The sequence below is a fragment of the Pristis pectinata genome, chromosome 8 (genome assembly GCF_009764475.1).
Source record: "Pristis pectinata isolate sPriPec2 chromosome 8, sPriPec2.1.pri, whole genome shotgun sequence".
Taxonomy (NCBI): Eukaryota; Metazoa; Chordata; class Chondrichthyes; order Rhinopristiformes; family Pristidae; genus Pristis; species Pristis pectinata.
In genome coordinates this window covers 22,099,526-22,124,631 of record NC_067412.1, presented here as the reverse complement: position 1 = coordinate 22,124,631, position 25,106 = coordinate 22,099,526, and the positions used below count along the sequence as shown (strand labels likewise).

The window sequence follows — 25,106 nt, the reverse complement described above, 5'->3', positions numbered from 1 at the left end:
GGACATGCATTTAAGGTAGAGGGGGTAAATTCAAAGGAGATGTGTGGGGCAAGTTTTATACACAAAGAGTGGTGGATGCCTGGAATGCGCTGCCTGGGGTGGTGATGGAGGCAAATACAATAGAGGCTTTCAAGAGGCTCTTAGGTAGGCACATGAATGTGCAGGAAATGGAAGGATATGGACATTGTGTAGGCAAAACGGATTAGTTTAGTTGGGCATTTGATCAATAATTTAATTAGGTCAGCACAACATCATGGGCCAAAGGGCCTGCTCCTGTGCAGTAGTGTTTTATGTTCTATATTACCTGGCTCCATATAGTGTGTAGGCATCATATCAACAATGCAGTTTACTAATTATAATGATTATAGCATTCATCTATCACTAATCGTTTGTGCACTGGCTATGTATTACCAAATGAAGTTAGCTACCTACCACTGCTTGAGGCTAGCTTCACGTCCAATTGTAGCTGTCCTCGTCCCACAACTGAAACTAACTTGGGAAAATGAAAAATAACGCAACGTAAGAGAGAGCAAGTTCAGAAATTTTCAGATGCATGGGAGGCCTCGGTGAAGGAGCAGTGACTGGGATGCCCTCCAGACACCTTAGCCATAGAGTCATACAACATGGGAACTGGCCATTTGACCCACAGAGTCCACGTCAACCATCAAACACCCATTTATACTAATCCTACATTTACCCAACATTATTCCCCACATTCCCATCCGCTCACCTACACGCTGTGGGCAATTTACAATGGCCAGTTAACCTCAACTCACAAGTCTTTGGGATGTGAAAGGAAACTGGAGCACCTGGAGGAAACCCATGAGGTCACAGTGAGGGTATGTAAACTCCACACTGATGGGACCGGATGTCAGCATTGAACCCAGGTTGCTGGAGCTGTGAGGCAACAGCTCTACTAGTTGTGCCACTGTGTCATCAAGTTGTACTGAGAGCTCTCTACACTTTTGTTCTATGCCCGGCTAATGAAGGCAAGTATCCTGCATGACTTCTTCCTACCTACCTTTGTTACCACAGTCAGGGATTTTTAAACAAGATCAATACCAAGATCCTTTTGTTCCTCAAGATTCCCTGGGCCCCACCATTCATGATGTACGTCCTTACCTTATTTGCAAAAGCAGTGAGTTCAGATAGTTGTGGAGGTCAATTTCCAGAGTTTATAAGCCTTTACAACTGGATTATAGTGCCACAAGATGTTCAGTGATCTCATACGAGTGATCAAGGTTTGGTAATGTACCTTCAAATATCCTGGCACTGGACTACTAACCTCTGCCACTGGTAACTCCCATACATTCCATTACTCACCTAACACCAATCTATTTCAATCAGGACTTATACCTAATATTAGCATGCTCCACACCACCTTCCCATACTTAGCAATATGCAAGCCTCACCCTCATATTTCATAGCTTGCACACTGTATCAACTGTGCAATCATGATAGCCGCATCATTCAATGTCACACACCTCTCTCCCACACAGGACAAGGAGGAATACAACCAGACATGGTAACAAATAACCAGAGGGGACAAATGCAACTGCGTCTCCTAAACCAGGTGGAGGAGTGGGTACTATTCATCATTGGAATGCTGAGGTTGTTCTCTTCTCCTTCTCATAATCCATCTTCTCCTCATCCCATATTTTTTAATGATTTACACAGTGAAAGTGAAGTAAGCTCCTCTTCTAACTGCCACAAAACTTCTTGTAGACCACTGCATATTAAACCAACTCCAGAAAACGTTTGTATAATTTAGAAACAAGGAAGAGAATTCAACTATTATCTGAACTGAAAATATTGATTGATCCTTTTAAATGGTACCAGAGGTGATTCTTTCCTGCTAGATGTATTGTTCGGCCATGTTTACTTAAGAGGATGCGAGATGGAATGCGTACTCCAAAATGGCTGCATTGTTGTCAAAGCAGCGTTGCTCACTAACACTTGTAGCAAGAAGGATCAGAACAAATGCTATCTTCTTGTTTTTATCTGATTGCACTTCATTGGATATTTTCATATAGTTTGACCTTTGTCTGAATGAGCCATAAAGCTGATTTCCAAGTTTACAATTAATTAAATATTTAGCACAATGTATTTTAACATTATCATGAAAATCATTGGAAATGTAACCATCGTGGTTCATAAATGGATATTAATAGAAAATTATGGAAATTAATAGAAATATAGCCATTTATATAATAGAAAGATTCATTTTTAAATTCATTGTCACTGGTGAATAAGGGAACTATGATAAATATGTAACTAAAATATCGAATGATTCAATTAAAGATATCTGGTATCAGGAAGGAAGGTGGCTTATCTAGGCCTTATAATTGAAATCACAAGAAACGTCGACAGTTGCTGCTCAACCTGCTGAGTTACTCCAGCAGATTGTTTGTTGCTCTAGGCATTACAATTGATTGATCACACACTACAGCCTTCAGATGACATCTAAGGTTATGTTGCAGTAGCAATAAGGAAACTAAAAATAGCTTTTATTTCATTAATGTGCCACAAATGTGAGCTATTAAAGCAAATTTATACACATAGTGGAATCAGGTTATGGTAACTGCTCAGAGATATTGTATGAGAAAAACCATAATATGACTGAGTGCTACAATAGAAGGCAGGTATCCTGCAATTTTCAGTGTTCCTTTCATAAAATTGTATAACAGTATTACATATTAGGTTTTGATTCATACTCTGGAAGTAAAATAAAGAAAAATAAATGAAACATACAAGCCCTAATTTTTTTCTGATGTTTAATGGACAAAAGTTATACAGTTCCTTGTATCTCTTGCTAAGATACTATTGCATCAAAACTTCTGGAAGAGCAAGGCAACGCATTCCTGATTTCCAAGTTTAACTGTACTTGGGTTGTCAGTAAAACTGTTCACAAATTTAGACTGTGAATACTGAGCACCATTATTTTTATTTAAATATTGCAGCAGATTTGCTTAACAAGGAAAGGACATTAGTACTATACATTGGACACAATTGTTTTTAACAGCAATATGCATTAAGGATTATACCATACAATGTTCCTATTTTTCTAAAATAGATTACCCCCCCCCCATCTTGAACAATGCCACATATGATTCACTAGTGCTTTATAGCTGCAAGAATATGAACATAAGTTATGATAATTCCAGTAAATAATCTTGACCAAGTTTATCCCAGATGAGACTAAGCATATGACTTCCAACGATTTCCTGTTATTCTTTATTGTTGAACTGAAGCCTTTTCCCATTAGACTAAAGTGCTTTTTGAGGTTGCCAAGTTGTCTTTGTCACAAGTTAGTTGAGACATTTTGGGCTATATGCTTTTTAGTATTGAGTTTGTATGTAAAGCATCCCATTTAATAGATTTTAAATAGTATGTGCATTTGAGTAACTGTATTCCTTTCCTCCTTTTATTACAGTATTCTATGATGATGATTTGACAGATGCATTTTTTCAAACAATCTACAGAATTTTGAGCAATTTCAGAAATCCAAGCACTGTATATCTCTCTGTGGAGAAAAGGTAAGTTCAGAAAAGAAATTTACAAGAAGCAACTTGCATATATTATAGTATCTACATTTTGAAGTTTGGAGTGAAAATCTTAAAGGGAAATTTTAGAAAAAATTGCATCAGAAACCTATCTATAATGTTATTTATTGTACATAAAAGTTTAGTCTTGGTCGGCAGTTGATTTCTCAATGTAAGTATCGTTGCTAGTCATAAAAAGGTTATCACATCAAAGCGGGGACTGGTTTCCTGCTGAGGGTATTTTATTTGTGAATACTACTGTATAAACCAACTAAGGCGACCTTTCAAAATAACTGACCGGACTGTTATAAAACTGCCGGTAAGTGATCTGCATTAGCCTGAGGGAGAACCTACACTATAACTTTGGATGTGAAACTCAAACAGCAGTACCCTAGGGCTTGGATGTGATGCCAGACCCACAGCAATGTGATTGATTCTTATCTACCTCAAAAATACTTAACAAATCACTCAGTTCAGGGGAAATTAAGGATAGTTAATAAATGACCTTGCCGGAACCCCTCACATCTCAAACCAATAAAAAATAGTTGCCCTCTCTTTCCTCCCTACAGAGCCCGGGACTTTTTCACTTAAATTAGTTTATTTCCTTTATGAGAACATGAGTAACAATCAGAAATAGGCCAATCAACCCCCAGGCCTGTTCTGCCATTCAACAAGTCCATGGCTGATCAAATCCTGGATTCAACCCAGGTTTTCTCACTCACTTCCCCATATCACTTGACAAACTTGGAGCTTCTCGCTCTGTTTTCATAATGTCCTTTTCTCTCCTCAATATTACTTTAATTATTTTCTTCATATAATGCTTTTCATTTTTTTTTGCTCATTTTTATCACTGTCTACTATGGATAGCATTAGGGCCATTTGTGGTATAAAAATAAATGCCCGTAAAGTTGGTGGGGGCCAAGGTCAAAAAGGTCTGTGGGTTGGAAGTCAGCCACAGCTGGTAGAGGATTACAGATTAATTTCCTTCAAAGCAGGCTATTGATTGCCTCCACTCTACTATAGAGTGAGAGATCAATGAAATGGTCATTGACGTCCTTGTAAATATCAGAAATAATATAGCTAAGAACTTAGAAAAGTGATCAAAATAGACTGGTGTAACAAGGCATCATTCACATTATTTTGGCAAATGTAACAGCTTATCCTAAAACAGCCAAAAACTCATGCAGTTCAGTGGTCAGGGGTTCCCAAGTTGCTGAAGCAATGAAACTTCATCCACTGCTTTCAATGCAACAGCAAGCTTCAATTTGCCAATATGCCAATGTACCAACACTGATCTGCCTGCAACAAGTTAACAAGAACTGAGGGAGAATCTTCAAAGGTTTTACCACCACTATTTGCCACATAAATGTTAAAGCATCGGTGTTTCTGACAGCTTGTGATTGTGACAAGCCCGTGACAAATTAATCTTCATAATAACTACATGTCATAGTGCTGTTCCAGATTTGTCAAAACTTTCTGACAACTTCTTTTAGTTTTTTCAGTTTGATGTGTTTGCCACAATGTAGTGGACTACAAAATGTTGCACTGGGTTGCATTGATAATCATTGTTTCACAGAACTCAAAGCTCAATTTTCTTTTGGAAGGTTCCCACTACAAAGAGCATCACGATCAAGTCACAATTGGATTCATTCTAGTAACCATTTAAGAGCTTATTCTGTCAGTAAAAAGATACCAGAACAGGGGTTCATAAACACTCTGTTGATAACGGTACAGGTTAAATGTACAATTTTTCCTCATGGGTCTATTAATTAGTAAAAACAACTTAAATATAGCTGTTAATCCTTCTGTAGATATTGAAAGGTAGAAATCTAGATGGAGCAAGTAATGAAATATACACAAAGAATATTTGCCATCAACTAACTTTCTTCATTGAGGAATGCAATTGATGGTTGTGTTCCACTAACATATATTTCATCATATAAATGATTCTGTACCTGACATATGTTGGTTTAGAAGTTTGATTAGATGTGATTTATTGGTCTGTTAGATGACATTTTTTTAAGATAAAAGAGATATATTTAGAAATAGCCAGTACAATTTGACATCAGCAAAGAACATTTCATCCAAGAGTTGAAAATGGTGTAGGAGAAACAATTGAATTTGCTCATAATAGGAACCTTGTCCACAGACAGCACATGATGGTAAAAAAAAACAAAATACTGCGGATACCAAAATAAAGAGAGAGGCTCTAGGTCACATGTGCAGACTCATCAGAGGTGGGTTGCAAAGCGTTCACCCAATCAATGATTGAATTCCCCAATGAAGAAAGAACCACGTGGTGAGCAGTGAATGCAGCAAACATCTGGACTCCCCTCGCATTGGGTAAAACTCAGAAAATGACCTCCAGTCCTTAAAGATGTTTTTCTAAATTTGGCATCACGAGTCAAAATTCCAATGTCATCTAAAGATACATGATTTAAAATAGTCACATCCTTATAGTGTAGGCAAATGTACATCTTGTTATTAAAGAATAAAACAAACCAAGTATTCTCATCATATTCTCACCGTTCTAACCTATTTTAACTATAACAAATCTTCAAAAATATAGCATAGCTTAATAGCATCAGAATTTGTTAAAACTGAATCGTAATTTCTTTCAGACTAAACTTTACATTGAGAAAAATGGATGTTACATGTGATGCATATGATCATTTCCGATTCTGTTTGGCTGAGTTGGAAAACTTGAGTGATGGAAAAACTAAATTTGCTGTGGAACCGGTCAAACTTACTTTTCCACAGTTCCTTTTTTATGAGCGAGTGGAACAATTGGTAAGTACTTTTAAGCTTGGAGTGCACCCAGGGGAAAGAGTTAGTGATTGGTGAATAATTCACTTATATAAACTTGTGTTTCAGACTATCATTTTGGATTAGAGAGCTCTAGGAATAGAATGTGCTGTGAAGAGGAAATTAAACAAAATATTGTGAGACAATAATGAATCTTCTAGAGATAAAATGGAAAGAAAAAAGTGACAAATTGTGTCATAATACAGCTATGAATGTTGATAGAGGAAAGTTCAAATAAGTTCCAGGGATTGCTTTAAAAAAAACAGAATGCAAAATACTACATATGTTGGAAATAGAGTCAGGGAGCAATACAGCACGGAAACGGGTCCTTCGGCCCAACTCATACATGCCGACCAAGTTACCTGAATCTGAAATAAAAACAAAAAATGTTCAAAATAGCATTTTAGTCATTATCTGCAGCGATGGAAAAGCATTAACATTTAAGATCATCAACTCTTTTTTAGCAGTAGATGCCTGGAATGTGCTGTCTGGGGAAGTGGTGGACACAGATACAATAGCAACAGTTAAGAGACACTTAAACAGGCACGTGAGCAGGTAGAGAATGGAGGGATATAGACTATATGCAGGGATTACTTTGGATTGGCATCATGATCAGCCTGTTCCTGCGCTGTACTGTTCCATGTTCTTCAGAAATATTTACTATCCTTCCCCCTCCACAGATACTGAGTATTTCCAGTAATTTGTACTTTATTTTGGGGTGAAAGAAAGGATTTTATACTGAAAATTGGCAGTCAATAGGACACAAACCAAACAAAACAGAAGGATTTAGCATTTACAAGAAATATGACAAAGAAATCAGCAATGCTACAAAGAATACAGGAAAGCTATAAAAGAGGTTAAAAAGAATTAAAGGGAACATGAAAGAATGTTAGAACAAAATAAATAAAAATAATGCTTCTTGAGGTACAATAATATTTATCATGGAGAGGTAGGGCTGCAAAAGATCAAGAAGGTAAGTTCGTAATTGGGAAGGATGAATAATAGAATTATTGTCAAAGTTTTCTGTCAAAATAAAATGGACTAATAAAGTGCACTAATGGCACTCTCCTTTACTTATACATAAATGGTGTAAAACTTTAGATACAGGTTACACAGTAACACAAGTAGGGTTTTTAGTCCATTTAGCTTATTCCGTCATTTGTTGAGGTCTTGGCTGAACTGAGACCCTCATCTTTTATCACGTTCACTTAAAAAATCTGTCTATCTCAAATTTAAATTTAACAATTGACTCAGCATTAAGTGCCATTTGTGATGGAGAGTTAAAACCATCCATTACCCTTTGCATTTAGAAATGTTTCCTAATGTCATTCCTGAAAAGCTTGGTACTAAATTTAGACCATGTCCTTTATTCTTAAAATCCCCAACCAAAGAATATAATTTCTCTGCATCTAATCTTTCAGTTTGTTTTGAAAACTATAATTCAGTCACGTTAACCTGCCAAGTTTAGGAGAACTGTTTCTGGAGCCCAGATGTCATTCTAGTAACTCTGTATTGCACTCCCTCCATTGCCAATATATCCCTCCTAAACTATGGTAGCTAGAAATGAACACAATACCCAATAAGTAACCTAATTACTGCTCTATATAGCTGCAGCACAACTATACCCCTTGTACTCCAGACCTGCATTTCATTAACCACTTTGATTATTTTTTGCATTTGTCCATGACAGTGATCTAGATACTTAACATTTACTCCCTCTAGCCCTCACCCCATTTTGTCTTTTCAATTCTGTTCTGTGGATGACCTTACATTTGTTTACTTGAAATCCATTTTCCACCTATTCAGTTAATCTAATCATGTCTTTTTAATTGCATCCACACTACTTAAATGTTGCCTGTTTCTGTGAATTTGTTAGACTTGGCTGTGCAGCCTCTGCCCCACCATTCAAGCCATTAATAAACACAATGAGGAGTCAGACCCCCAATGCACACTTCTATGGGCCAGCACGAGATACATCCTGCCAATGTGAATACCTACCCTATTCTCAGTGTACTACTGCTGCTCAGCTACTTTCATAACCAGTTAATTAATTTATATTCAGTTCCATAAGCTTCAACTTTAGCTAACAATCTCTTTATCAGGTATTTTCTGGAAGTTTATATAAATGGCAATAATAGACATCTCCCAGTTTGCTTCTCTAGTCATCCTTTTATTAAATTCAGTAAAACTAAAAAACGGACAAATATTTACTGTTTGAGTTGCATTACTTTATCATTAGCTTTTCAAAAAAGAACCTCAGGGTCTGCCTAATATTGAAATGTATCAAATGGTGTGGGGTTGCTGTATTTGCATGAGAAATACAAACTAAGTTCACCTTGGTTAAGTTCAGCCTAAACCATCCAAGTCTTTTCTTCTTTAACAATGTGTTATGCATAAATCTCTGCCAACCTTTCTTGCACTGAAATTTAACTATTACAAACCATTCTTTAAGGTTTGAGATTTTGTTAAAAAAATGAAATAAAAAGTATTAATTTTCCTTTCAGTCACATTTTTCTATCCATCTTAATCCATTGTGTATTTTCCACTATTTATTTTTCTTTATCTGATTTGGCAGTGACTTTACAACACTAATTTACACTTCCTTCTCTGTTTGAAACTATTCATTTCACATCCTCCTTAAAGTGATTTTCAGCAAGTTCATTTCCCTAGCCTTAATTTACCTGGTCTTTCCCCAGGAGTAAAAATACAAAGACAATTTTAATCAATAGCTCCCTTCTAGAACACCCCACCCCACACCCCTTGCCCAGTTCTGGTTCATCACATGATGAAGCAACAATGTTAGCAGCTCTGAGTTTATTAGATAAAACTGTCTGAGGTTTTACAGTTCTGAGTTACGGTTTCAAGGCCTACCAGTATTCTGTGGAGGGGAATTCAATATTTGCGACTACATTTCACTGACAAATAGAAAAGGTGAGGATCAAGGAATATTGGTCATAGATCTGCACCATTGGGTTATTCACGTCTGGGAGTGATAGGGAGTGACATCTCCAGGATATGGGAGAATTGACTCTGAGGGAACAGTGCAATAGGAAATCTATCTTAACAGTATGTGAGCACTAAGAAAGGAGGCATTGAACATAGAGCTAATGTTCATCATATAAAAATCATTGGTTGCTGCAGCTAATTTTTTTCTTAAGTTTTGGATGTCCCATTTTAGAAAAAGGGAAGATCTTGGAGAAAAATGCAAACAGGATAAACATATTACTATGTGTGACAGGGTTAGGAGGAATGACTGAGAAATTGGGACCCTTTGCAATTAAAACAAAGATTGAAAAATCTGAGATAATAGAAGTGTTTGAACTTGTAAAAGTTTGCTGATAAAGTAGATCAAGAATGTGAGTTCTTCTAATAAAAAAATGGAAAAAAGTGCTTATATCATACTTTTTATAAGCTATCTCAAAATGCTTCAAAGTCAATTGTGTTTTTTTGAAGTGCAGTCAGTGTTGCTAGTTAGGAAAATGTGGCACCAATTTGCATTTAACAAAATTCCACAATCAGCTAAGACAAATGTATAATTAAAGGGAATAAATTTAAAATTATCACCAAAACAAGCAAAGCGGTTGTTCATGAATGAAATATCCTACCAGAACCCACAATGAAAGTATAATAATAGATTTTCAAAAGGAAATAAATAATTGGACAAGGTGAAGTTAAATAATATATGAAAATGGTAGGGCAAAATGCATGGTTACATTGTCCAATCTGAGAAAATTATAGCTTAAACTACAGTAAGCGATAGTAAAATCTGTAAATGGTAACCAAGATAATACAGGAGCTCCCTGGGTTACAAATGACCTGACTTATGAAAATCCAACTTTACCCAAATTCTCCCATACATTTTTAAAGCTTTTTTTTTAAGCTGGTAACTATAATAATAAAATATTTCATGGTGTTTGTTAATGACTGGATACAGTATATTAGTTTAATTTTGGGCAGTGTTAGGCTGATTATTGAATGAAATGAAAGTATTATATAGCAAGTGTATGTAAAGCGATACAGTATGAGTTGCTGTAGAAAACAGAAATTTCTGACTTACGGAGAAATAGGCTTACAGACAGTTCTCAGGAGCTGAATCCTTATGTAACCCCGGAACTGCCTGTACTTTGCTGAATTCCAAAGATTTTATTAATTAAGCATAGAATAATTGTCACTTGTTAGAAGTGCATCTACTTTAATACAATTACACCTTTAGGCTAGTTGTATTTGTTGTAATTTGAAATGTGACTATCAGAGGGGAGGACTGAGCTTTAGTGAACTCATCATATTCAATGGAAACAAATTTAAATATTAGAAAATTCTTCGTAAGTTTTTTTTTGATTAAGTCCATAAATGTAGTTCTCCATTTTCAAAAATTTGGTTAGAAGTACTGAGCCCATTTCCATGTGATGGCAGCCCACCCACATTGACCAGCTACAGCTGTGGAGGGCAACCTGAGCAGCCATTTGTACCTGAGAGTTGTCCCATGAAGTGGACCAGGCTGCAAATCATGATGGACTTTGGGTAATGTAATCTGAGACCCTGCCCCTAGGTGCCCTGATAGTTCACCACTGTCAAAGACCTTTGAAATGTTTTTAAATCTCTGATTAAGGCACTTAAAAATTCAAGTAGACTTAAAAGTCACCAAAACTCTGAAAGTAATAAAAAATTAATTACAGACATTAATAAAAAGTATGTAAAAACAAACTTAACTGGACTTGCCTTGTTACTCAGGGTCAGTGACTCAATTCAAGTGAATGGATTGTGCTTATTACACCAGCCATTCCTGACATTTCCTTAAGTCTCATTTGGCAGGAGAGACCCAACAATTAAAAGGCTTAACAAGCAAAACAGTCAATACTTGCTGAATTATGATTGCCATCTTGTGGTAGTGTATTATCAGTGCTTCAATGTATATTTAGAACAAAGGTTTATATTATTTCTTATTGCTTACAAGGAAATAAGCATTTATTTAAAGAAATTTTTTTTCACCTTACTACACTATGTGAAAAGGGTTTTATCAAGTTGGTCTCCCCTTTCTATATCATTGATTGGCCAAATTAATGTTATTAAAATGAATATTTTACTTGTTTATATATCTATTTCAGGCTTTACCTGTTTTTATTCCTAAATCCTTCTTTGACTCTCTTGAGTCAATTACATCTTCTTACCTATGGAATAATAAACATTGTAGATTAAATAAAGTTCACCTTCAGAAGGTTAAAAAGAATGAGTTTTAACCTTATGAGTTTTAGAATGAGTTTTAGCCTTACCTAATTTTAGATTTTATTATTGGGTAGTCAATATACGAAATCTTACGTTTTGGTTACATTACATTAATCAAGAGGCTTGTCCAGTATGGGTCTCTTCGGAAATTAACTCTTTAAAAAAAATTTTCTATTACCTCTTTGCTTGGCTCTTCACTTCCAATATCATTAAATAAACTAACAGATAATTTAGTAGTTAAACATGCCTTGAGGATTTGGTTACAATTTAGAAAATATTTTGGTTTATTGAGTTTTTCTTTGTCCAGTCCCATTTTCTCTAATTACTTTTTTAAACCTTCCGTGACTGATGTAGTTTTTAAAGAGTGGGACAAATTAGGTATTACTTGTTTTCAAGATCTGTTTGTTGGAGGAAACCTTTCTTCGTTTGAACAATTGTCTACCAAGTATAATTTACCAAAACTTTTTTTTTAGATATTTACAAATTAGAGACTTCTTCGATCTCAATTACATTCTTTTCCTTTGTGTCCTGATAAGAATTTATTAGATGTAATTTTTAATTTGGAACCCTTTCAGGATGGCTCAATATCTAATCTTTATGGCAGATTATTAGGAATGAGTAAGGTGCCACTAGATAAAATTAAAAACGCTTGGGAACAAGATTTGCAGATGTCAATTTCCGAGGAAACTTGGAATGAAATTTTCAAGTTGGTTAATACTTCATCATTATGTGCTCATCGTTCTCTCCTTCAATTTAAAGTGGTCCACAGAGCTCACTTGTCTAAAGATAAACTATCCCATTTTTATTCTGATATATCTCCTTACTGTGATAAATGCAATAACGGAGTGGCTTCCTTAATTCACATGTTTTGGACGTGTCAGAGTCTTAAAAAATATTGGACAGAGGTCTTTCATACTTTTTCTGTACTTTTTAAAATAAATTTTAAACTTAATCCTTTGACTGCACTATTTGGGATTGTTGGAGAAAAAGATATAAGTTTGAAGGCTTCTGATTTACATATTCTGGCTTTTATTTCTCTTATAGCCAGGAGAGCAGTATTGCTTAAATGGAAGGAAGCTACTCTGCCTACGCATGTTCAATGGTTACAGAATGTTATGTCATACTTGAATCTAGAGAAGATTCGCTGTTCAGTTTTTGAATCTAACCTAGACTTTCAAACCCTGTGGGGACCCTTTTTGAATTATTTTCAAAATCTCTGATTTGGGGACTAAAACGCAGATATTGGCTGACACTGTTACTTTTTTAAAGTTTTTCCTTGTTGTTTCTTCTATCTGACAGCTTCGGGTTTTGGTAGTGGGGGTAGATGTTTTTTTGTAATAAAATATTTCAATTTTTTCTTCCTTTATTAACTAACTACTATATCTGGTTATTGATTTAGAGTATTGTAATCCTAAGTACGATTTAACATAATGTATTTAGTAGTATTTTTACTCTCTTTCTTGATGCGTGTACTCTGTATCTTTTTCATGGATTTAATAAAAATATTGTAAAGAACAAAGGTTTATATTATTTCTTATTGCTTACAAGGAAATATCACAATTGACATGCTAAATTGGATGTAATGCTATTAATTCTTACACTTGTTTGTCTTTGGTTTAAAAATTATATTTTTATTTTTAATTTCAATAAATAATTGATTTTTTGTTGTTTTTCCTACAGGAACTGTGGAAAATAATTGTTGAGCCACTTATCAGCAACACACAGCAATGAAAAGGCTATTCTAATTGAAAATGCATGCAAGCACTGATGTTTATTGCTGTAGTTCCTTTGAAACTTTAGCAGAAGAAAGAAACGAGGCTAAATTTTTATATAGTAAGCTACTGTAACTGGTTTACATTATTCAATATTATATTTATAACTGCAGCATGGAAATTATATGGTGTACAATCACTTAATATGTTTGAATTGCATTATCTTTGGATTTAATACATGGTGAATTTTGCAATGAATAAGTCAATACCTCATTAAAATAATATGATGAAGAACTTGATACTTTAAAAGTACAAAAGATTACATACAATTTTTACCAAATAATTTAATAGTTATTCTCCTGTTATTGTAAGAGGACTGCCATTTTCAAAATAACAGAGAGGAATTTGACAAAAGAATGACGTTATGATATTTCCATGGTAAAATCTTTCCAAATAAAATGCACCTTTCATTTATCCTCACAGTTCCCAGCCTAAAATAAAACAGATCTAAACAGATGTATTTTCCTTAAAAAGGAATGGAGGGCTTTTTTTTCAGACAAAATGAATTCCAATTGCTAGTAAGTTACATATTGACTCAGAGTAATCTTAGAATCTTATTCCATGGAAGGTGGCCATTAAATCCATTGTGCCTTTCTCATCACTTTGAAAGAGCTATTTCTTTATTCCCTCAATGCTGCTTTTTGCCTATGGTGCTGTGATTTATCCTTTTCAAGTTTATATGCAATTCCTGTTTATTAGATCTTCTTAAAACATTCTCTGCTCTAAAGAAAATAATCCTTGTTTTTCCAGTCATTTCATACAGCTAAAATTCCTCACCCTTGGTACATTTCTAGTAAATTTTATCTGCACCCTCTCCAAAGCCTTGATGTCCTAATTCAGTTGCAGTTAAACATTTAACTATTATTTGCAAGCTAAGTGTAATTTATTGTGATTGAGTTTATGTGAAACTGGTCTCTACTTTGTACAGGTATATTTTATGAATGCATATCAGTTCTATTTTGGTAATAAAGGTTTAAAAAGCAACAATTTGGATACTTCTGTTATACTTGTCTGTTTTCTGTTATTTTTTTCTCTGGAGCACTGGAGGCTGAGACCTGATAGAAGTTTATCAAATACTGGGAGGCATAGATAGGGTAGATAGAGTCATTTTCTCAGTGTGGAAATGTCAAAGGGCATAGTTTTAAGGTGAGAGGGACAAAGTTTAAAGATGTTTGAGGCAAGTTTTTTACACTGAGAGTGGTTACTGGAAGCAGAAATGATGGTGGCATTTAAGAGGCATTTAGACAGACATACGAATATGCAGGGAATGGAGGGATATGGATCATGTGCAGGCAGATGAGATTAGTTTAATTTGGCATCATGGTTGGCACAGACATCACGGGCAAAAGGTCTGTTCCTGTGCTGTACTGTTCTATATTCTATATGTTCTTTTTCCTTTTTTCACCAAACTGGTGGAGCAGAAACCATTTTAGTCAGAACTTCTACACAATGTGAATTGGTGTCATCTGACTAAATTGCAGTTTAAGTTTAAACAAAATGGATATCACGTTGAAAATGGATGTAGGGATTAATATATGACTGACTCACTCCACATAGATTGGCTTATGAATCAGCAAGGTGCCAAAATAGTAACTTGTAAGCACCAGTTAAAGTAATTTGTACAGTTTAATGCTTGCCAAAACCTATAATGGGAGGGGAAGGGGTTGTACTTTGTGGCTGGAACAGGACCTGGCAATTATGCAGGAAATGAAACTGACCTGAGAAAAGATAGAGAGAGATAGCCACAAGGCATCTGAGTGCTGCACTGGACATATTGATGGAGAATGTGGAAAGTAGAAGTGTCTTATTAGAATGAGGCATGAAATCCAGTGACACAATGAAAATGTGGTGGTGGAGCAGAGGGGAGGGAGGCGGAAGTGCCAGATTTAGGTTCCAAAAGAGCTGGTGACCTTAGTGAAGTTCGGTGACCTTGTACCAGTGATCAAGGTCATTGAATACATATTAAAATTCCATACTTGGAACTTTGGACTAATGCACTGCTGCCTTTATCAATACACATGCATTCAAAGCCATTTTGATTACTGAACAGTACCCAGAGTGCCCAAATGATGGCACTACTGATTCCAATTTCTCACCCACTGTACCTTCTGCCTTAAGTTGTCATTTTAATGAAAAATTTTAACTCTGGTATTTCTCTACTTGTTTTTAATTTTCTATTTAATCACACTATTCTTAAACTTTTATTACCACCCTTTAATAATGTAAACTAGACATTTATAAATAGTCATAGACAAATTAATTTTTTTCAGGTTCATTCTCAAGGATCATACTTGTCAGAGCCCTCTAACCATCTTGCAAAAACATGTGATGTGGTATACAGTCTCTTATGCTCATTGTAAACTACAACTGGTAAGTCTTTGAAATGTATGTGATTAATTAGTCAAACACAACAGTTGACCTAAGTAGAACAATGGCTACTTTTTTTAAATTACATTATTAAGCTATTGGGCATGCTCAGAACTATACAGATTCTTAAAGAGGATACACAGGGTAAATGAGTGTATTACAAACTATGCAGTGCGATGATCATGAAACTTTTTGTAGCAGTACGTCAAATGGCTGTCAGTCATATGGATTTACTTGCTAGTATAGATGGTTAATGCATTTCATAAAAACTGTATCCCCAGGCTGTAATGGTGTAGATCTGAATCTCTTGTGTCATTAGCTTCTATGGTGTCCTTGGTTTTATCATGATCATGTAGATGTTGATCATCTACCTCACAGGCTTTTGCTAGAAGGTGTGCACTTTAAAGTTGTGCAAAAATAAGTATAGCTGGTCTTTCCCTGTGACAGATATTCCTGTGTTGAATGTGAAACCTATAAAAGGCATGCTTTCCATGATTTCCCTTCAGCTTGAGCAATATGGATGATTTTCTTTAATATTCATATAAATCATTATTGGCTGAAAGCCCCATGATATGTGAAACCAAAGTAGTTTGCAAACTTCCTAAAGTTTGCAACTACTTAAACACTGGTCCATTATCTGACTTCAGTATTTGCGATGCAAAGGCTTGATCATGCTTTGCATTGGTAGCTTTCATACATAAATACAGTGGACAATTTCTATGACAGGGAACTTAGTTACCATAGTTGTTGACAATCACATGCAAATGATCACTGGAGTGCAGAGCTGCAAAATCAACATTAGTTTTAACTTATGGACCTTTGAGTTACTCTGACATTTATATTGATTGATTCCTGTAGATATGGCATTGTGGTTGTTTAACATACTACACATCTGTTGAATATGTGTTCAACCAAATAGTTTATTCCTGGAACTATCTCTTCTTCTTAACAATTGCTAGTTTTCATGAATCCTTGATGACCTTAGTGAACAACATTTATAATATGGAGACACAAGACTGCAGATGCTGGAATCTGGAGCAACAAACAATCTGCTGGAGAAACTTAGTGGGTTGAGCAGCATCTGTGGGGGGATAGGAATTGTCGACATTTTGGGTTGAAACCCTACGTACAAAATATTGACAATTCCTTTCCCTCCACGAGTGCTGCTCGACCTGCTGAGTTCCACCAGCAGATTGTTTATCTCTATAATATATTCCATTAGCAACTGACACAACAATGCAATTACCTTGTATCACAGGCTCTGAGGTAGGTACAGTTGTAAGGTAATTATAAATGTGCAAATTTTGGATTGTATTTATGACATCACAAGAGGGTGCATCTTCTATGATCCATTAACATTTTTGTGATTAAATCACTGTTGTGAACAGGGACAGAACAACATCTTACTTCTCTGCAGCTTCACTTTCATTAATGTCATTGTTTTAGGGCAGAGAATTCATTTTACATAACTAAGATGCTACTCTGTGGTCTTTTCTTCGCACCTAGTAGGATGAAGGCACTGTATATGTGCTCTTTGTAACATGAAGAGCTGGTGCTACATCAAAACTCAGAAGAATATTACAATCACCTGCAATTACACAATTGTTATATTAACATTGTTCGATTTGAATATCAAGTGTATGAAAATATCCCCAGAACGATATTTTATCTACCTCATTATAAGGAAATATCCAGGCAGTTTCTCACTGTATTAAGGTAGGGTGACAATGAATTTTGTTGAAAGTTTGTTCATAAATCATTTGACAGATGCACCCTTATCAACCAATGAGTTATAGATGTTTACCTCTCCTGCAGCTGAGTGCTCTGATGATTGCGGTGAATAAGAAATCTATGCTCTAGATGTTCTGAATTGCTATAGGCTTTTGCATTTGCTTCTGTACTCACAGTAACATCTGATGAGTTCTGAGACGCTGTGTTTGTTAACAAATTTTCATCAAATGTTTGAGCTACACTGCATTATTTTTGCAGGACACTCTGTAAGTATAGCTGCCCCCACAATAAAAACACTATTTTGAGTTCTACCTTATCTTTCTATGCTGCTGATTGTTCCCCATTCATGGTTTTGAGCAAACATCTTCTCTTCTGATCTCCTTCAGAGTAGTGTTTTTTTGATCTTTCTACCTTGGCTGCCCTATTCTCTGAAAGTGACAATGATCTTGCTAACTTAAGAAGCTTCAGCAGTTTGATATCCTTTCAAGTGGCTTCCCATTGAAGTTGTTTTGATATGCATCCTTCAATGATCTGTGTTTTCAGTTCTTGCTCAGAAGATTCACGTTTTACAGCAAGTTGTCTCAGATGCAATATTAATCAGTTGTTTTGTTAGTTTCTTGCCTTAAGTGACAACACACATGTCTTGCAAGCCGTATTATGTTGTATAGTGCAGTGTATGTTTCTATGTAATTTGCACTTGTGGGGTGAGATTATTTCTTGTACCCTGTAACTCTTCACCGGATGTAACAAGACCATTTTTTCCTACCATTATCAGACATGTCTTCCCTTCCTCTTCCCTTTCTGTATTCTAATGGGACTCTTCCCTTCACAATTTCCTGATTTGCTCTTCCATTTCTACTACCTACATGCCCTTTCCATGCAATTACTGAAAATGCAATACTTACACTTTTACATCTATCCTTTCCTTTAATCCAGGGACCCAAATGGTCTTTCCTGTTGAAGCAGCAATTTTTGTGCACTTCTTCCAATCTGGTGTATTGCATTCAGTGCTAATGATGTGATCTCTGCATTGGAGAAACCAAACACAGACTGGATGACCACTTTGCATAACACCTCCATTCAGTCACAGGGGCAACCCTGAGATTCCAGTCATGTGTCACTTTAATTTTCCATCTCACTCCCATTCTGACCTTTGTCTTTGGTCTCCTATACTGTCCCAACAAAACCCATCAAGAGCTTGAGGAATGTAAGCATGTGGCAGCCCTTGAAATTCAATATTAAATTCAACAATTTCAGATAACCAGCTTTTCCTGTCTGTATCAGAATAGGCCAGTTCTGCTGTAAGGGCACCCACCTTAACTCAGTTTTTCTTTCCACAGATGCTGACTGATCAGCTGGCTATTTCCTTAAGTCTCTTTTGTTTCAGATTTCCTGCAGCTGTATTTCGAATCTCACATTTTCAGTATGTTTTTCCGTTTTTTCATTCACTGTCTAAACGCCCTGATTCACCTATTAACCAGATAATGTTGGTCTCCACCTGATCACAGAGGTTCCCTTTGTTCTCTCCATCCCTCCACTTCCAGCCACCCCTCCCCTCTCCCATAATTAAGAAGTTCTTGTTTTCTCACTCCTCCAGTTCTAATGAAAGGCCACTGTCCTGAAACATTACCTGTGTTTCTTCATGAAATGCTACTTAATCTGCTGAGTATTGTCAGGACTTTCTGTTTTCAGAATCAGAATCAGGTTTATTATCACTGACATGTGAAATTTATTGTTTTGTGGTAGCAGTACAGTGCAAGACATAAAGACATAAAAAATTACTGTAAGTTACAAAAATAAATAGTGCAAAAGAGGAAATAACAAGGTAGTGTTCATGGGTTCATGGACCTTTCATGAACATTTCAGTTTCCCAGCATCTCCAATTATTTGATTTTTCAATGTTTTTCTTCTTTACTTCATCTATGATTCCAAACCTTGTCACTGGCCCTTCTGGCCTATAAAGCCTCTTCTCCTAGCAGGACAGAACCAAGGCTGACTCAGGATGCACATCAAATGGAACTAGACTAGACATGGCTTTCGCCATCTTAGCAATAAGCCAGTGCAGTGTTAACATAAAATGTGATGAGTATGACTGTTTATTCAAATATATTTTTTGGTGTTAGTTTGTTTACATATAATCCAATGAGATAGATGAGATGTAAGAATTCACTGCCTTACCAGAGTTGCAAGGTTAAATGCAGGCTTACTCAATTACAGACAAGGCATGAAAGGGATCCTAAATACTAGATTGAAAATCAACAGCAAATCTACATTCTGAGTATACACACAAAATATTCAAAATGAAGCAACTGCATTAGTTCATTCTCATTGAGTGTGTAAACTGTATTGGCAAGCCTTAAATCTAAGTTATTAATTAGGTAACCTCACTACTGCACAATGCAAAATGGCTGCTTTATTACCACACCCAAGATACCAGGCATGCTCAGAACTATACACAGATTTAAAGATGACTTGTATACGGTGTCCTTGCAAAGATAATAAGTTAACACAAAATAAAAATAACAACACTATACCCATGCCAAGCAGTCCAGAATCAATCTGTAAGGGGTACTGAGGAAGAAAAATAATAAGGTAGTAAATGTTTCCTTCACGTTGTTGTACAAGTTCACCAGCATCGTAAAGCATGTAGGCTGAGATGAAGCTGGCACATATCTAGAATTCTTATACCATGTGATGACTGGTCTTTTTGTGAACAGTTACCAAAAACTGTAATTAGTATATGAGAAATAATTCTAGAGAACCTCAGGAACTGAAGTCTTAGGTATTCAGAGTCACAAGATATTAAAAAATGCACAGAATTTTTTCAAGATCAAAATCCCAGGGACAAAAAATTTGGCACCATATTGTACATTTTGAACACTGTGATTGCTAATTTGATTCCAAAATAACATTTGCTCTGCACAACACATTATGGCACAAATTGTGTTGAATGGCATAACAATGAGCATGTCAGCCTGTATATGGCTAAAGTCCACTGGAAGTGTGCAGGGCAAGCAGATTGTGATGTCAGTCAGCGTGCAGTGCTGATTTGACACAACACTGCCATTTTGGAGCTCAGCACCCTCGTTCTTAATCACTTACAGCCAAACGCGCATAAAATGAATCAACTAATTTGAGGTTAGTTGCAAATCAATTTATTTTGCTATAATTTACAAGTGGTTACTGCTTTCTAGAGTTTATGACAGTTAGAGTCCACAGTCTTATTGTAAAGTGCGGTAGGTACTAAAAGACTTTGTCCTGATTTCAAGTATTCTGCATAAACAGCTGCTTCCAAATATGAGTACATTAATTAGTTGCCATTCTCTTGCAGATATTGGATAATTTAGGAAATAAGCGAAAGGCATGCAAATCAGGGCATGGTGCGAGAAGAGGGAGGAGAAGAGTGCACAATGTTGGGCTGAGTGCCAGGTGTGGGGAAGGTATTTTCAGCACAACGCCACATCCAGCTAGTGTGTTCAGGGCATAATTCTTCAATACAAACCTCACTGAGGAGCAGTGTGTGAGATATCTGCACTTTACAAGGGTGATCTCACTGAAATATAGGCTTTCTGCAGTCTCATATCCAACCTCAGAGAAGGGTGCAAACCATTTTGCTTGTTAAAGTACTCATGGCCATGAACTTTTACGTGGAGGACTCTGTCCAGACCAGGAGCTGGAGATATCTGCAATGATTTCCATCCACTGTTAAATATGAAATACCACTGACACAACCTATTGAAAGGAAGCTGACTACATTCTGGACTAGCTGGTTGAGAGGCAAAAAGGCCACTAGTGGAGTGGAAGCAGACGAATCTTGGAAGTCGTCATTTTAAGAAAAAATTGAAGATTCATGCTTCATGGATTCACTATCATACCCCTGTTGTGGGTGCCTCACCAATCCTGGTAAAATGTTGCAAGGCAGCTTGCTCATATGCTGACCCCTCATATTAATCTCCAGGACTACTTGCTCCCACTAAACAATGCATATGTGACTAGAGGTTCTACTGCCCGCTGTGGACCTCCTACTCCCCTTTTCAGTTCCTGTACCAAGGCCTCCAATACAGCTCTGAAAACAACACAGTCTGCTCACTCCCATAAGGAGCATTCCTTCACAATTTCCCATGACAATTTCTGTTGTAGAACCCCTGCAAGAACTTCCTACAGCTACAAAGCACCTCACCTTTAAGGGTTGCAAAATTTTAATTAATGCTGGTCATGCATAATATTGGGCCATAATAGGAAACAGGAGCAGGAGTAGGCCTGAAGCCTATTCTGCTCTTCATCAAGATTACAGCTGATCTTCTAATTACTATTCCCTTAATATTCAGAATTGCATTCACGCTATTTTGAGTGAACTCAATGATCGAGCCTTTAAAGTCCTTTTGGGTAGGGAATTCTAAAGATTCACCTTCCTCCAAGTGAAGAAACTTCTCATCGCAGTACTAAATGACCTACATCTTGTTACGAAACCAACCTCTGGTTAAAAGCTCCTCTACCAGGGAAGCATTATCCCTGCATCAAACCTGTCAAGCCCTGTAAGAATTTTATAAGTTTCATTGAGATCTCTTATTCTTCTCAACTTCGGAAAATGCAGGCCTAGTCTACTCAATCTCTTATCCAGAAAATATGCCATTCCTGAAACAAGTTTGAGGCCAATATATCCTTCATTGGGTAAGGAGGCCAAAACTCTACACAACACCCCACGTGCGATATCCTCAGTGCCCTGTATAAATGCAGTAAGGTATTTTGACCCCTATACTCAAATCCTCTTGTAATAAAGGCCAACATACCATTTCCCTTCCTAATCACTTGCTGAACTTGCACTTTGGTTTTCAGTGACTTGTGTACAAGAACACCTTGGCCCCTTTGAACATCAACATTACTCAATCTCTTGGAATTTAAAAAATATTCCACTTTTGAATTTCATTCTCCAAACTGGGTCCTTCATATTTTTCACATTCTATTTCATCTGCCTCATTCTTGCCCACTCACTAAGCATGTCTATATCCCCTTGAAGCCTCTTTACATCCCCTCCTTCCTCACAAACCCACCTGGTTTTATATCATCAGCAAATTGGAAATAAAATATTTGGTCCCTTTAGCCAAATGCAAATCATGAATAGCTGGAGCCGAAGTCTACCAACATTCACCTGGTCAACGTGCTTATCAGCATTTCTTTTTGCATTCTAAACTAGTTGAGAAGTTTGCGAATGACAAGTTAACTTTAGCTTTCTTTCCACTTCCAAAGAGCCCCATATTGTCTCACTTAATCCTGCAATGTAACTCTCATGAATTCCACTCTCAGCAGCAATAGAGATTTCCTAAATGCATGGTAAATCAGTATGCTTGCAATGATTCTACAATGTACCCAGCAACGGACAAATATTCAATCTTATTTGTGAATCAACTCATAATCATGGGATATTTGTTTCACCTTACTGCACGTTCTACCTAAATATATGATAAACAGTTTGCTAATTTCTTCCCTTGAGATGGATTTAGCTAAGGTGAGTTAAACTTTGCAACAGATGGAACATTTCTTTCCAAATTGAACTTTTCTTTCTTTACATCTTGATCCATATGAGGCCAATGAGCAATTGTTTTAAAATCATTTTAGTGATCCTATCACATGTTTGTCAAACCGTTGTAACATTTTCTCACAGTACTGATTGGAAACTTGTTTGTTACTCTCCTGGATGCAAAACAACAAATTTCATGACATATAAGTCAGTGATAATAAACCTGATTCTGTTTCTGACATATATAATAAAATTAGCATTTCTGATTACACTTGCTTGTCAGGCTCCAAATCCATAAGAGCAATAGGACTTGAGATAAAAACAAAAAACTGGAAACACTCAGCAGGTCAGTCTGCAAATGTGGAGAGAGAAATGTTAATAATGACCCTTCATCAGAACAGACTTGCTGAACATTTACACCATTTCATACTTTTATTTCAGATTTCTAGCAGCTGCAGTTTTTGATCTCCAACAGTAGGACCTGTCTGTGCATCCTGGATCTAACAAATGTCATCCAATTGCCTTACAACCAGACCTCCATCTGGTTCATTCTTATTTACCTCGACAACAGAGTGGCTCAATTCAATTTAGTATGATGCAACTTTTAGTATAATGCAACTTTTAGTTTAGGATTTATTATTTTATACTTTGCATTGTGCAATCAGCATTTTTATGAATTTTGCTTAAAAAATGCCCTTGACTCAAAGAAAAGACATTTATCCATTGTCACTGGACCACAAGTGAAGTATTTGCAAAGTTATCTTTTGGATGGAACATTCAAAATTGTCAGCTCTGTTTAGGTGGATAGTAAAGGTCCTGTGGCACTATTTGAAGAGCAGATGTGTTATCAGACATCTCCTTCAATCATTATTTCTAAAACAATTTGTCTAGTCATTGTCACATTGCTATTTATGGGAGCTTGCTGTGTGCAAATTGGCAGCTGTTTTCAACATTGTCAGTGAAACTTCAAAAAGTACTACCTTGGCTGTAAAACAACATTTTGAAATGTTCTGAAAGGGGCAATATAAATGTAAGTCTTTTGATTGCCAGGGAACAGATTCCAGCTTCTGCAATCTCATTTCTCTTTGTAATATTAGAATTTTGGTTTAGTTTTTAGTGAATCATCTTTGATTGTCTTTTGTTTCTGATTCTTTAGGTTTTATCTATTATTTTGTGACATGCAAGTAGAAATGTTATGCTCATTTAAACAGGCACAGAGGGAGCGTCCAGATAAAATTACTTGAAAGCAGTTCTTCTTAAAGCTTTATTACAATTGGGAAATAAGGCTTATGTAGTGTGCTTTCACTGTAATCTTGCTCATGTATTTTCAAAACTCCTGATCATATTATCAGTAAATTTTAGAGAGTTTTGTTATTTATTCATTAGGGTAAATATAGTTTTAATTCACTCATTAAGTCACTAGACTACACTGAAGTATTTGCTAGGTTGCAGTTGTGCATCAACTTTGCCTGAGCAAGTTTGCTTTTGCAGTTGAGTCAGATTTGTACATAAAAAATTTGGCTGACACAGCAGTGCAGTACTGCACTGTTAGAATTGTTGCCTTTTGGATGGGACATTCAAGCTTGATTGCTCTGTTCAGGTGGATAGAAAAGATCCTGTGGCACTATTTTGAAGAAGAGCAGATGTATTTTCAAACTTCTCCCTCAATCAACAGTTTTAAAATTATTTGTCTGGTCATTATCACACGCCTATGTGTATGAGCTTATTGTGTGCAAATTGGCGGCTGTTTCAGAATCAGAAGCAGATTTATTATCACTGACTTATATGAACTGAAATTTGTTGTCTTCCAGCAGCAGTACAATGCAAAGACATAAAATTACTATAAATTAAAAAATAAATAAATAGTGCACAAAAAAAAGGAATAACAAGGTAGTGTTCAGGGTTCATAGACCGTTCAGAAATCTGATGGTGGAGGGGAAGAAGCTGTTTCTGAATCATTGAGTGTGGGTCTCAGGCTTCTGTACCTCCTCCACAATAGTAGTAACAAAAAGAGGACATGTCCCGGATGGTGAGGGTCCTTAGTGATGGATGCCGCCTTCTTGAGGCACCTCCCCTTGAAGATGTCCTCAATGGCAGGGAGGGTTGTGCCCGTGATGGAGCTGGCTGAGTCTACAACCCTCTGCAGCC

General features: G+C 36.3%; 1 protein-coding gene and 2 long non-coding RNA genes across 5 annotated transcripts in view; 1 reads left to right on the top strand and 2 right to left on the bottom strand.

Annotated features, from left to right (window-relative positions):
• mettl22 (methyltransferase 22, Kin17 lysine) overlaps positions 1-14,260 on the top strand; it is a 41,473-nt gene extending 27,213 nt beyond the window's left edge. For 2 of the 3 annotated variants that reach the window (XM_052021902.1, XM_052021905.1), the window contains 3 exons: positions 3,434-3,536; positions 6,164-6,332; positions 13,251-14,260. In XM_052021902.1, the coding sequence (XP_051877862.1) occupies positions 3,434-3,536; positions 6,164-6,332; positions 13,251-13,301 (323 nt within the window). In that variant the 3' untranslated portion in view covers positions 13,302-14,260. The remainder of the gene's footprint in view (positions 1-3,433; positions 3,537-6,163; positions 6,333-13,250) is intronic. The other variant, XM_052021906.1, reaches the window with a different exon arrangement.
• Positions 1-25,106, bottom strand: part of LOC127573566 (uncharacterized) — a 48,991-nt gene that overhangs the window by 6,514 nt on the left and 17,371 nt on the right. The window contains exon 2 of the long non-coding RNA XR_007956783.1: positions 433-493. This is a non-coding gene — a long non-coding RNA (uncharacterized LOC127573566). The remainder of the gene's footprint in view (positions 1-432; positions 494-25,106) is intronic.
• LOC127573565 (uncharacterized) overlaps positions 6,383-25,106 on the bottom strand; it is a 34,690-nt gene continuing 15,966 nt past the window's right edge. The window contains exons 2-3 of the long non-coding RNA XR_007956782.1: positions 11,460-11,515; positions 6,383-6,715 (exon numbers count right to left, since the gene is read on the bottom strand). This is a non-coding gene — a long non-coding RNA (uncharacterized LOC127573565). The remainder of the gene's footprint in view (positions 6,716-11,459; positions 11,516-25,106) is intronic.